This window comes from Ooceraea biroi, chromosome 3, assembly GCF_003672135.1.
Source record: "Ooceraea biroi isolate clonal line C1 chromosome 3, Obir_v5.4, whole genome shotgun sequence".
NCBI lineage: Eukaryota > Metazoa > Arthropoda > Insecta > Hymenoptera > Formicidae > Ooceraea > Ooceraea biroi.
The window spans coordinates 5,049,280-5,064,134 of record NC_039508.1 but is presented as its reverse complement, the minus strand read 5'-3'; the positions used below and the strand labels follow the sequence as shown (position 1 = coordinate 5,064,134).

General features: G+C 49.0%; 1 protein-coding gene across 1 annotated transcript in view; it reads right to left on the bottom strand.

Moving 5' to 3' along the window:
• LOC105288120 (protein turtle) overlaps window positions 1-14,855 on the bottom strand; it is a 227,363-nt gene that overhangs the window by 44,305 nt on the left and 168,203 nt on the right. The window contains exon 8 of the mRNA XM_026968303.1: window positions 12,503-12,636. Coding sequence (XP_026824104.1) covers window positions 12,503-12,636 — 134 coding nt within the window. The remainder of the gene's footprint in view (window positions 1-12,502; window positions 12,637-14,855) is intronic.

Here is a 14,855-nt window from a genome sequence, read left to right as displayed (position 1 = left end):
ATTAATATTTCCGAAGAGAGCGACGGAGTCGAGGTAACGACCGAACGGCGCTTTACTAGGAAACTTCTTAAAAGTCAATACCATTTTCGCGAACTTGTTTAGCGGAGACGTGGTAGTAAAAGGTGGAGGGGTCTTAAAGGGCTGCGCTCTGTAATTTCGCGCGCGCGCGCGCGTATGCGCGTGTAACAGGAAATTAGCGCACGCGACTCGTTATCGTCACCAGTTCGACGGAATATCTTTTTAAACATGACGTCGTGGCGCTCGGCTAGGAGGCTTTTATCGGTCTTTTTCGCTCGAAAAGATACCGTGCTATTTGAGATTTTATTTAGCATTTAACCGTGCCGCACAGCTGAAGTTTGCCTCCCCGTGAAGGTGTCAGGTGAAACGGTTATACTCATGTATTAGTCAAATGGAATGCGCTCGCGCTCGTGATTATGCATTAATGTTGCCGCGTGCATATGCATATACGTGCGAGAAAGTTAATTTACCAAACTTTCGAACGGCTTTGTTCAAGGCGGACGTTTATTAAACGAAGCGGTGAGAGAGGTTGGAGCCGCGCGCGATGGCAGCAATATCCAAGTTCCTCGTTCGAGATACTTCCGGTGGGCGATATTTGTCCCGACAAATTGTCCCCGAGTAAGCAATTCACCCGCTTAGCCGCGGCGCGCTCCACGCTTGTTGTTTGCATCAATATTTAATCGAACTCTTTCGGTTTTACGTGCAAGTTTTCGGAGCGGCGGAAACTCGGTTTCAGAAGTCGTTTGTCCGGTGCGATCTTATGGCGAATGCGTCCCGTGTTTGACCGGATTGCGCCTTTCGCCAGGTCGAATCACGTTCAGGTTCCTCGAAACGGTTAATATTGCACATCCGCGTTTTTGCCTTGAAGAACTGATTGAACTCGTCGCGGCACTGCTTCCCTGAAGAGAGCGCGAAGAGACGAGCTCATCCTTCCTCCCCTTTTCTCCACTTTTTCGCATATTTAGCGATACTGTGGTTTTTGTTGTCGAATGTTGATGCACCGCTACGTCGCCGCTTCATTAAGACAAACAATCAATATTTGCGCTCGCGACCAATTTGCATACTCCGTGTCAACGTCCAATTATTTAGGTCGATTTGTACACGGCGACGTCACAACAACTCGAGTTTGTGGATTGAAACCGATCGAGTTCCGAGAGAGACGACGCAATTTTATGAAACTACGAGTGAAATCGCTGCGCGCCGCGGGGATACCGTCTCAAGTTTCGCCGGGGAGTAAGCGGTTCATTAATACTTGGAGAACAAGCGCGGTCGCGAACCCTTGAGCTCTTTTCAGGGCGCGTCGGAAGTCGATGCCATTTTCACGAGCTTATTTAGTCCGGAGAGGAGCGCGGGACGGAGTACCCGGCACTTTGCAAAACTCGCTTGCCTTACGCGACAAGTTCGGCCGCTCTTTCCACCCTCCTGCTTTTCTTCGTCTCCGGAAACTCGCCATCGGGATTGGATATCACTTTTGGGAAATGGCAAAATCGAGTCTACCGTTCTCGACGAGAACTAATTCCCCCGGGGAGGGGTGATGGTGACGGCACCTACCTCCGGCTGCTAGCGATCTCAGCAGCGTCGTTGTACGAGGCCGGGCCGGGCTTCCCACGCCTCGGCATCACAAATTGCGAATTAAAGGGCACGCAACAGCGGCGACGGCTGAGCAACTTGCCCAAGTATCGCGCGCGCGGGATTTTGCGCTTCTCGCAATTGACGAAGCGTACGAAGGCTAGCATTACGACGTAATGCGACTCCTTGAGTGAGTCCGACTCCGATGTTGCGCTCGCATGAATTATGTATCTTCCTTGCAGAACTGATCTTGCGATCCGAAGACTCGACGAAGATGCGTCGACGCCGTTAAAAGTTCCGCTCGGGGGCTTTGGTTCCCGTTAACGCGTGGTGGAGCTCACGAGAGTACGCGTATATATTCGCGTGGTTTTCCTTCTACGATCGGTTCATCCATGACATCAATTTACTGACGCGCGATATTGTTGTCAGCTCTCTACTTTTTGTTTCTCGTTATTGGTTTATTTGCTCGAGATACGAACATCTAATCGCGATTCCTACTTTGAAATTTTGACAAGAAGATATAACTCAGAGATGCCAGATTCCGGCCGCTGGTCTTATTTGGAGGGGATGACGCACACAAGCTACCAAATGCGATCAGCGGCCTGAATCTGGCATCTCTGGTATAACCGTGAACTCATACGAGACGTATCTGACGGGTGATATACCGGTGTCGTTTGTAAAATCACGAGTCCTCGAGTGGTTTGAGTGGCAAAATTGCATTTTGGGAAACGTAAAGAAGGAAGTACCTTACGCAACTTTTCACAGTTGGAGTGGCGAGAAAATTGTCTAAGCAAGGCAAATACTCGGTTCGGCTGTTTATCTTCACCGTGGAATCTACCCTCTCGTATCCGATGAATGAAAATATCCCTGCAGTCGTGGTCAAGCACGTGCGCCCTTTTATCGTGCCGCAACGTATCGCGCAATTTCGCCCCTCGATCCTGCGGGCCCTCGATTTGCGCGGGATAATAAGGATCTTAACGGATGGCGCGGGCGGATTACTTTAACGCGAAAATCATAATGGTCTCCCTCTGGTTCTCCGCGTGGGTGGTCGAGTGCTCGCCGGCTGCGATCTCGTGCGTCTAATTTCGAGGGAGCGCGAGGGTGATTTCCGGCGCCGCGCATACTTTCGTGGCACTGTGTGAGTCGATGTGTGACTCGAGAAAAGAGGGTGGCGTGCGCAAAATTTAGACTCGCTGAAGTACCTCACTTGTCGTTCTTCGTTCTTTCACATTTAATCAGAGTTTTCCGATTTACACGCGAACGTGTACATTGTCACTCTTCGCTCGTTTCACTCTCTCATTTATCCAACTATCAAAATTCTCCAGTAAATTGTTGCATACTACATTATCTTCCGTCGTTGGAATCGGTAGTTTATGTTCCCGTGCTTCGCGTTATTCAGAATTATTTCGCCTATCAAGATTCATTTATATTCGAGTAGCGGTTGCCACCCCTGAGCGTTTATTTTGCGCTCAACGCTGCACGAAAATTAGCGCAATCCTAATCGTGATTTCAACCGATTCCAACCCTCGTTCTATCCCGAGCTGGGATCTCTCGCGGCCGCTAATTATCCCGTTAGTCGCGCCATCATCGGTCGTATTAATATTAGCAGTGGTATAAAAGAAAAGGCGCAGATGCCAGTTAGAGAGTATAACGAGAAGGACGTACGACAGGCGGACGACAGGCAGTCAAGAACGAGGGAGTTGTGACTGGACGAGAGACCGAGGGTCGAGGCTTGAAACCACATGTGGGGATCGACCGCGAGGGAGGAACAGTAACCCTGACATAGTTGAGTAGTTCAGCTTGACCTCCGCGCAGTCTGCATTATGTATGTAGACCTCCTAACCCCGTGCCAGTGCGGATTCGCATTGGCCGCCGCCAAGTGCCGTTCGCGCTGAATGACGGCGTTGTTTCTGCATCCTCGCCGTGGTACTGAACGCAATTGCAAATTGCGACATTGCCCGTTACGGAATAATAAATAAATTTCCTTCCTGCCGGTTAATACCGAAGGTAATCTTGAAAACGTCAAATGTCGCAGAGAGAATGCATAAGTCGATGCTCACTCTTCTTGCAACGAAAAGATTTGTCAAACTCCTGTCGACTAACAAAGAAGACGAGAGTAACGCAAATAACGTAATTATGTGATGAACGTTGAAAGAATCCAAGTTGGGTCCTATATGCGGGAGAAGCTTTGGAGAGACGGTTACCAGCGTCAGAAAGTTGCATTTGCCTCTGGTGTTTACGTCGTGAGACAGAGAGAAAAGGAGAGAAAGAGAGAGAGAGAGAGAGAACAGAAAAATAATTACCCCCGCGGCTTAAGCGTGCCCACGAGAAACGAAGGAGGAAATGAATAGGCGGAGACGCCGAGGTTTCTGCGTTTCTTTCCGCGGTTGAACGATGCCGTCCGTACCCCTTCTACTCATGTGACGTGGATAATATTCGATCGAAGCTCGAGAGGAAAACCTGCCAGGTTACGGGTAACTTTGGGAGACCTCGCAGAGCTTTCCGACACGGACAGAAGGGAAGGGATGGAGAACAGGAGAAACAACGGAACAAGGGGGTTGGACGCGATGGACGGGTAAGTCAGTCTCTCCGGTGCAGGTAAATGCCTCCCGAGTGGAAGCGCCAGTGAAATTGAATTGCAGGAAGACTCTATTTCTCTTTCTCGCGCGCGCAAACACGCTCTTATGTCTTGCGTCCTCTTTATCTATCTCTCTTTCACCCCTGTCCGCGTGGCTTCTCTCTATCTCGGCTCTCCGCACCGCCTGGTCTCTCGTTTTCTCTCTTTCTCTTTCTCTCTCTGTCCGTTCTCCATTCATCCCGTCTCTCCTTCCAGTGTTTGCGCAGTTGACTCGTGTCTCCATTTGTTTCATTAAATTACTCCGTGTTCCCTTTCGTCTTTTCTCCTCGTCTTATCCTTCTTCACCACACTCTTTCCATTCGCGGGACAAAATATATCCAACATCCGCGCGTACCGTCGTCAACCGGTGTCTCTCTTTCATTCGCCGCAACTCGCGGCATTTTTCTTTCAAAACATAGGAACGCGGGAGACAGAGAGGAGAGCTCCCATTATACCTATCCGACCCTTCAACCCTTTCTTATAAATTTAATGCCGCTCACTTCTCTCGTGCTCTCTCGTGCGTCGCGAGTGGCGGAAACCCCGATGTATTAGCGAACGCGAGCGCGTTCAGCGCGGGTGGTTTCATGGAAAAACATACGTTCCTCGCGGAGGGCGCTCATTAAGGGTAAAAGAAGCGACGGCGGGCGAACGAGAAAGGCGAGGAAGGCGGGGATTGGCGGTGGTTGGAGGTGGTCGGGCGAGTGAAACAATAGGAGACGGCATTCTCACCGCGAAGTGCGCGCATTAATTTGCATTCTCCGCTTACATTTACACGGTGCCACCGTAATTCCATCGGACGGCCCATCTCCCGATGAATGGTAACGCTGGAAAAAGCGTTTAAAAGCTCGCGTTCGCGGCCGAAGAATTTATTCGTTATTATTGTGCGTCCGCGTGGCGGAAATGATTGCTCTCCTCGCTGGTAACCTCGTTACGCAAACAGCATCGAGAGGCAAGCGGACATGGAAAAAGATACAGAGAGAGAGAGAGAATAAAATTCATTCATAAATAATTGAAATAATTCAATACGAATAACGTTCGCGAGTTGGAATTTTTCGTAATTAGAAATAAATTACGTCGCGTGTCGCTAATTCGCGTTATACATTTATCTGGTGATCGTTGATTGAATATTGCGCGCGCGCCGTACCCAGAGAATGAAACGGTCGAGCGGACTCGCATCTTCGAGTACCCTCCGTTGGAATGTCCCTCCTCTCCCTGCGCATTAATTAACGGCCGTGCCCGCAGGAAGGAACGAAGAAACAATGGCTGCTGTTCTTTCTTTTTTAAACCACGACGGGGCAATTATTATTATTACGGTGCATCTCCGCATCTCTCAACGTATTCAGGATACTCGTTGCGCGAAACAAGATATGGTTCGCACGGAGGACTCACATCTCTCCGCGGTGCAAGTTAGCAAGGGGCAACTTTCCGTGGACGGGAGCGGAGAGTTGCTCGCGACAATGGGACAACCACCCTGCGGCGCTGTTGAAAACGTACATTAATTTTCCACGTATGTTGGCGGTGCACCGCGTAATCTCATCAAGGATGCCACTTGGACGCCACGTCGTGGAAGCTGCGGGATAAAAGCGCGGGTGCACGCACGCGCGCGCCTAAGTTTTAGCACCGCATAGTGTACAGGTGCCATCGGACTACAAATGTGCACGCTCGCGAGTACGGCCGCACCGCCCTGCGAAATTTCGTTTCTCCATTTCGTACGTACTGTCGGCGACTATGTCCGAGGCCGCTTCTCTTTTTATACTCGCCGTGGTCGAGCCAGTTAGCGGCGCATAAATGCAAATTGTCGCGTATGCAAATTGCACGCTTGTACCGCCACGTACCGCCCTTACACAATGGTTTTTACAAGGTACCGTTCGGAAATTCCCCTTGCTTCTCATCCTCCTCCTTCCCTCCTCTCGGCCGATCGTAACAAGTAAAAATGATTACAACTGTGGATTCCTTGCCGCTGATATTCCGCGAGAGTTCACAGAAGCGAAATCATTCCCTGGTCGTTCACGGCTCTCGCCACCCTCCCTCCAAGATCCGAATCGAAAGATAATATCCCGGATTAATGCTCGATTCGTTCGCCGGCGTTAGTGCCGCGGAAATTCTCGTAGCGAGCTAAACAGAGCGTATAACGTTCGCCCTCTGTTTTATAAATTCCAAAATTCAAAAGCCACGTTCAAAAGTTACGTCTGAAAAAATCAACCCACCGCGCCGCGTCAGTGCGCGCCGGCTCGTGTTGCAATTGTATAATAGCTTCTTTCAGCGCGATCGTTTTAATGTAATTTACGCCTGGGGTGCGTGTTTAACGCTGTTTGTTCCGACGAAATCGAATCAAGAGTGTCTCTCTTCGTGAAAATATACACGTGGAACGGTCAAAAGAGGAAACGGATAAAGGGAAGCGACGTGAAATAAAAAGCGGGCGGAAACGCGCGCAGGAAGTGAAAAGAGATAGAAAGAGAGACAGAGAAGAGGAAGAGAAAGGGTAAATTGCAAACGCCAAGCACACAGGGGTACACAGGGTGCACAGCAACCTATATTCTTACCGCGATGTGAAAAGGGCATCATCCATGCGCCGCAAAACGCGCGTGCGACTAATGCGAGTCTGCTTTGCAGATCCGCGCGCGCGCGTCCTCGCGTCCCAGAATGCTACCAAAGAACAAATAAAATGCATTCCCGCGTTTCGTTTCTGTGGTGCAGCTCGCGTATCGGGTCTCGTAAAAAAAAGCCATCGGAATTACAGGTGCATCGCGCGGAGCGAGCCCGTCGCGCGTGTAGCACGAGTTTTACGCGCACTTTCGTCGGATTTATCGACCAGCGGATGAATTCCGAGGACGCGCGACCAGACGGGGTATTCGCTCGCGGTTTCCGGCCGAAAAAAGAGACGCGCGACAGCAATATATCGGCGCGCTCTCTCGCTCGCCGCGAGCACCGACCAAATCGCAGGTGCGATATGGAGAAATGCGCCCGCGGCCCCAATTTACGAGAGTGCGTTTTCTTCATTCATCGAATCAGTTGGCGAAGGACGAAGCGCCGCGCGTATGCGCTCGCTTGTATGTTCGATGGATGCGCGAGTGCCGCCGAGTGCCGCTGTTTCGGACATTGACAGTCGCGAAAATTATTTTCCCTGGCGGAACGAGCAACAACGTTCGGTGCGTTTGATGAACGATTTCAGTCGCTATCGATCGATTCCGGATCGTGCTTGGTGGAAAGATTGCCACGCGAGATTATGCAATAGCGAGTATGAAGAGGTGAACCTTCTTGGGCTCTCGAAATGTGCTCGCGCTCTTGTCGGATAATATATATTATCCGCGAGACATTTTTTCTAGCCGTTCGAAGTCTGGAAATCCCCGCGAGCGAAGAACGTCATCCTTGTGAAAGGCGTTGCTGTTCAATGTCCTTCCCGGCTCCCTTTCATCGAGAATTTTTTCGAACCTCTTAATTATGGATCGTGGCCTTCTAATTACCAGCGGTAATTGCAATTGGGATGCGGTTCGTAGGTGTGTCAACTGCGTGCGACGAAAAATGGAAAAACGTCTGAGGGGAGGAGTGCGAGAGGGGGCTACTCTCGCGTCGTGGACGAGCGCGAGCGAGGGATGTAAAAAGTCGGACGGGAAGAGAAATTAGTTGTCAGCCGCAGCGTCATAGATGAGAGGGAGACAGAAGGAAGGAGAGGATGGGGTCTCGGATCGCGGAAGGGATGGTAGTCGAGACGGTGAAGAAGGGTGGCTCAAAAGCCCCAGGCTTCTCGCGTGATTTATGCGACATTCCAGCGATGCCGTGCATAAAAAAGAAAACAACTCCTCGTTACCGTGCCTCTCCCCTTTAACCCCCGGAGTAGCGAGTCGTTTGGAAATGGAAATGATGTCGTTCCGTCGCTGGAGATCTCCCGCTTTCAGAGGCATTTTCCGGGTAGACGACGGAAAAAAAGAACTGACCCGGCGCGGCACTTCGGCTCGGGACGAGCCTTTCAACGTGATTTGCCGGGGGCGCGGCGTAATTAATGCTAATAGAAAAATTGTTGGGACGGGGTGGGATATATAAGATCGGCACGAGGAGGCGCGGAATTTTTACGTGCACGTGGACGAGAGAGACACTTGAAACGAGGCGAGATATTTCCTTGATTCCGCATTTTGATGACTGCTTTGTCTTCCACTCTTCCAAGATTTAGCTTCGCTTTGCACGTGCACGTGAATGATATTTGCACTTTGTGCAAAAGACGCTTTTTATTTCACAAACACGGTAAAAAAGAAACATCAGAAATTATAATACATTAAAAAGAAACATTTCCGTATTTGTTATCGTGTTTCTTTTATAATTCAAATACTACTAATCTACCCCCAACATTGATTACTCGCATACACACGCATACAGCCAATTACAGACTAATTATTCCGAAAATGGACATTTCATTAAATCAATCCAATCAAGCGGAAATTCGAGATACACAAGCAGCCTTTAATAAAAGTTCGTTCGCAAAGGCAACGATACCTTTACTCTCGCGATGAATTTCTCACATATCAATTCTGCGTGGTAAAAGTACACATTTAGCTACATACGCAAAAGTATGCATATTGCGCGTGCACATTGACACCACGATCGCTACAAAATTGCGTTCGCGCTCCGTGATGCGAGGGGGATGAGCACGCACTCGCACAGCACGTGCGCGTCCGATTACCGACGTCGGCTTGAGAAGCGCGTCTGGCGTCAGCCGTTGCGACGATCACGGTATTGTCCCGGGATTGATCGATTAATTAATTACGGGACGATGGTAGGTTTGCGGAGTCAATATTGAATTCACGGTTAATGCGTTTCGGGCGAAATCGGCTCTCGGCAGACGAGATTCGATGCGCCGGCGTGATGACATCACGCCGCCTCCATCTCGTGTTTGATGAATTCTGCGCTCGAAATTGTACGTTTCTCCCACTCTGTTTTTTTTCTCTCTCTTTTTCCTTCATCGATCTGGCGCAACGATGTAATTTCATCCGCGACACGCTCACCGACACGCAACGCGGCGCAAACGAAGTGCGTTTCGCTCGATTGCTTCGATCGCTCCCACGCCCGATGGCGTACGCTTTTAATTTCAATTTTTAATTTCGATCAATTTATTTCGTGGTGTTAGCAGTGGGCGAGATATTTTAGCGTTGATCGCGGGACTGATAAGTGCAATACGGTACTCGGATTCGCGGCGACGCGTCAACGTGAAATGCGATACTGTTACTAGTACTACATATATGAATGAAACACATTACCATACTAGATATATAACAAGCAAAATCTTCTAAACGCACATTACGACATGCTCGCAGCGATAATGCCGGATCGCCAAGGGAATGCACGTCGGGCGATAACTTTCGTGCTCCTGCAAGAGGGGGAGAAAGGATCGCGTAAATCACAGCGCGAGCGCAATTTGCGGCGATTCGTATAATTACAACCGATCTAATTGCACCCGCATCGATGAAATATTGTATTTTTATGCGACAGTCGCACGTGTTCGAACGCGCACGACGCGTTCTCTCCCCCTCCGATCCTTAATCCGCCACCACCGCGTGCACAAGCGACGCATGCAAGGCACCAGAAGTTAGAGAGACAGAGACATGATTTTTCAATTTTCCGCCCTCGAAATAGAAGTGGGAAAGTGCACTACCCCGCATTGTTTCGTGATGGACGAGCTCACCGTTAACGGACTTCCGCGTAAACAATTCTAGATTCTCGGGTGGATGTTAAATTAACGCGTTGAAAGAAACGAAGAATCGCGGCGGGCGTCAACGAGTGTCAAGTTCAATGAAAGCAAGCCGCGATTATGGATTCCTTTAACTGATTACCGTGTACCATAGACAGGAAACTCGAAAGTGATGCATTCCGTGTGATTTATACACAGCAAAAAAACCTAACATTTTTCTTTTTACATCAGTTTATATCAACATAATACGAGATTCGTCGAATGAATTTTCAGAAGCACGTGTAACGTAGAATTCTGGTATGGCGATGTGAAATATAAACGCACACATAGAAACGACAAAGACTCTGATTCCGAGGAGTGATCTCAAACCGAGATTCTCGGTTCCCTTGACGAGAGAGAAACGCGGAGATTCGTGAAATGGCGAGCTCGTCGTCCGGAAGGGCTGCGGCAAGTCGTGAATGCGCGACGCCAGATACTTGTAAATGTTTAATCGGGAAGAAAATCGAGATGAACAGACGAGTGTCGCGTTGCGGCGCTTTTTTATGAGCGAGCGTGAATGATTACGTTCGGCGTGTACCTTCTCCGAATGCGTACCGGATTACACACGCGCTGTTCAACGCACGACGATCGCCCCACGATCGCGCGGCCCTTCCGCTCTCTCTCGAAACGGTGCAACGAACTCTCCATGAAAAATCTAGCACGAGTATATCATCGAGCGCGCGCGAACACACGTGAAAAACGAGCGATACGTCTGCGAATTCGCCTTGCGTTTCTTCGCGCGCGATCGTATCGCGAACGCGAGTCGCTTGTAAAATTGATTTCATTTGGTAGATTGCGTCACGATACCACGATGATTCCGAATCTTTTAATCTTGTCTCTTGCACGAGAGCTACGTATCAATTTGCGACGCGTTACCGATGGTTGAAATTGATTTTATCAAGGCGCCTTTAGATAGGCTTCGATTTATTATTTGATTGCGTTTAGTGTTTGACGTATCGCTCGTTTTCCTCGCGTGCCCGTATAGCTTTATGTATATATATATATTTCACGTTGATATGTGGTCATCGTATGAGATGGCGTATGAATGAAGAAAGTTGTTAGCGCGATGATCTGGGTTTCATTCGCAGTTAGTTTAGTATTGGCTGATTGGGTGAATCGGGTGACGTCAATTACAATAATGTACTCTGCCCTCTCCAGTCCGGATGAGATACATCGCGTGATCAGGTACGTAAAAAAAAAGAAAAAGAAAAAGAAAATGAAAGATACGTGACTTTCGTACTCTACTCGAGCGAGTAACTTGCGGCGGTGTTCGCTCGCTCGCTCGCTGCGAACGAGAGGCGTGTCCCGTTCGCCGTTATCGATTCCACCAAAAGAAAGATCGTCAAGTCAAACAGGACCAAATACAGTACGACCAAACAAAAGACGTAAGCGCGTAAGCCAACAAATCATCGAAAATGTACGGCCAATTGAAAAGTTCTCTCAACAATAACGTTGCAACACTTCAAAGACGTGTTTGTGTGCCCTCCGCTGCGCGCTGCCTCGCTGGGCGCAAGCTTGCTAGCGAAACCATCCATTTACGTAATGATAATGACGAGTGGGTTCTCGCGTGGCGAAATGATTCTCCACGATGCATCGGAAATTCTTTCCCGGACGACGTTCCGGCGCCATCGACGTCCGCCGCCCGCGCAAATTCGACCGGAAGTTACGAGACGAGTTCGATCGGTGCGTAAATATTTCTCTAATTACACTTGATATTCGGGTGGAATTCCATTATCACCGTCGCGCCGCGTCGACTCTGTTGATCATCACTGTCAAAGCGAGAGGTAATTGACGGCAGACAGCAGGAATGTCGCCGCGCAAAATTCATAGAAATAACTGTTTATTCGAGCACGACGAGGGGCGCGAAGGGGGATGCGCGCGGGCTTCTCTCTGTGCTCCTTCCATGTTGCCTCTTTACGCTCTAGTTCGCGATTATGCAACGTTAAATCGGGGAATTAAAAAAACGAAGAGAAAAAAGGGGGAGAAAACCTCGGAAGTGCAAATTTCTTTCCGCGGGAGTGAGCGCGCATCGAGCGGACTGCGACAATTTCAGTGGATTTAGCAGGCGAAGGGGCTGAAAGCATCTCCGAGGTGGAGTGCGAGTCTCGATTAAGCGACGAAGGAAACGAGCGATTCCTTCACCGTCGAACTGGTCTCGTCATTATTTATGTTCCTTCGTATGCTGCTACTGCTGCTGCTACCGCTATTGCACCGTCATTATTTCGCAACTGACATACCAGATAATCATGCGAGACTGTAACTCGTGCCGTTGCAGTGACTCCCTCAAGCGTAAACGTAAGCGTCGTGTTAATGGCGTCGGAAGGCGTGCTCCGCGATTCAGTATGCACCGATTGTGTTCGGGGAAGCGAAGCGCGAGGGGAGAGACTTTCCACTCGACGTGAGAAATCCGTCGAGAGTGGCTCTCCCCGTCGTCGTCGAACGTTTGAACGCTTGAAATCGTCGCGAAATGGTAGCACTAGCAGCTTGCTGACACCAGAGACGTGGCGTTCTCGTGGAGTGCCCCCGTCTTTTTAACTCACGGATATAGAGAGCAGAGGCGATATCGTCCGATATCGTACCGTGTCGCCTACCTTCTTCTCCCATTGGAGAACGTAGGGCACTGGGTGCTCACCGGGGAACTCTACTTGACAGTTGAAGACAACGCTCTCCCCGAGGATAGCCGTAATGTGCACCGCGTCCTGCTGACAGAGTCCTGAAACAAAAAGGCCGCATTACTGTCAGTGACACATTTTAATTTTAAACATTTTCAAGTAAAACAAATCTTAGAGAGCAATACGCATTATTATACGTATCGCACGTTGATATCATGCATCGATAATTCCGCGATTACTTTCTGACAGCGAGCTGTACGTTTAAGTGAATAAGTATCGTCTAATAAGCGTCTAATAAGTATCTGAATAAGTATCTCTGAATAAGTATCGGCTTTACAATTTTTATTTTCATGATAGCGCAGAGACACCTTGTAACGCCCGTAAGGCGTTTCATCAAAATTCTCCGCGGCTGCATCTCGCGCTCGCGAAATACGCCGAGTACCGGAAGCTCATAATTCTTGCCGCGCGGGATTCGCGCCGCTGGGAAAACTGCGGGGGACGATCCCCCTAATACCGCTCGTACCACTCCGATGGAGGCATTAAAAGCCATTAAAGGTAAATCAGGGACAACGGTTGTCGCTGCTGCTTTCCGCGCGCCAGGTCAGGAAACTCGAACGCGGTGGTGGCAACAACGACGCTGTCGAGGTCGCGTAAGATTAACTTTGCATTAACCCCCGTGCGATACCGCAAGATCAGATACGACCCCGTTTTCTTCACCGGGGGATACGTCGACCAGAAAATCCTTTCGGTTTCGCGTGTCACGCGTAATAAAGATACCATTCCCTGCGTCTTTCCCTGCGTCGGGGGTAGTTAGCGTGCGGGGGTGGTTGACATGCTCTGATACATCGGTTCTTGCTGGCCGCTTATGATTACGAGATATCGCTATAAATTGTATCAACGGTAAACGTACGCTCGATTGGGAGTGAGAAAGAGGGAAAAAGTAACCGGTACCGTGACGCAGTGGAACGACGACGATAAACAGGTCAGATTGGGGGATAATGCGGGCGAGTATGCAGCAGGAAGAAACTCCCTCGGGATAATTAATGTTCTTAATGCAAACGACGAGCGCCGGATTGAAGAGTACTACCGTTGAATAAATAAATTGATATTTGGGATTCAGAACACTTTTAGTTTTTGTGAATTTTTCTCTCGCGTGTGCTACCATTAAAAGTTGCTCTTAGTCAAACGATTTTATATAAAATATGCATATGTGCATAAGGAGAGACGTAAAAACGCGATAATAATATCTGGGAATCCAAAGACGTTTGCATCACTTAAACGTCGCAACGAAGTGAAAGAGAGAGAGAGAGAGAGAGAGAGAGATGAAGATATTTATATATCGTGAATAAGAAACGTGGATGGATTTGTCAGATGTTCAAGGCAAACAAAGGAAAGTACGTTGCGGCGAGAACTAGGGGGAACTCGGGTCCAAATACTTAAACTGATTCGTTGAAATATATGTCAGCGCAGTCTGCTATCCGCGCAAAAGTAATCGAGAAGTTCGTGTCGCAAGAAGCTCTATCGGTCGGAGAAACACAAATCGGGAATGACAGCCGATCTACTTTGCGTCCTGCGAAAAGTTTCGCGACTACGAAATATCGATCCGATTGCTGACAAGCGAACTTTGGACGAACCTGTCGCAGGTCCTTCATTTTCTTCGTTTTATCTTCGCTTATCGTTGCTGCGTCACGATCGTCGCGATTAACGTTTCACTGCGGTAAACAGCTGCCGCATTCATGCACTTTTTCCTACTCCGACCAACTACAATCCACTCTCAAGTTCTCACAATGCGGCAGGCGCTATTATTAAATTTTGTCACGAAACGACTGTCACGTTTGATTGATGTCCCGCGATTACTTCAGTCTCGAGAATGCAGCATATTCACATTATTACAAAATTTTTTAGGATACCGCAACATTCATCTCAACGTCAATGTGCTGGTGCAGAGTGCAGGGAGGGGGAGAGAGAAGTGGTTATCGGTGACCGGCATTACCGAATTTATTCACTGACGCGACGTGCAAATGATGCAAAGTATAATAAAATCCAACAGCATGCGTAGAAGTCTCATGAGAATTTCGCGTTCTCGCGGTAAAACTGTAAGGCGCAAAAAGTTCGCTCTCGGCACGTTAAATCATAATGCGTCAATAATTACGCCGTGATGAATCGTCACGTTATTCGGCATTAATCAACGCGCGAGCCATTAAACGCGGTACATCCCAAGTGCGATTCGCCCCATTGTACATAGTTTCAAAACTACGACTGTGCGAGAGAAGCACGTGTGGACGTGTCTCCCTTTGCGTGAATCGAGCATCCATACGGG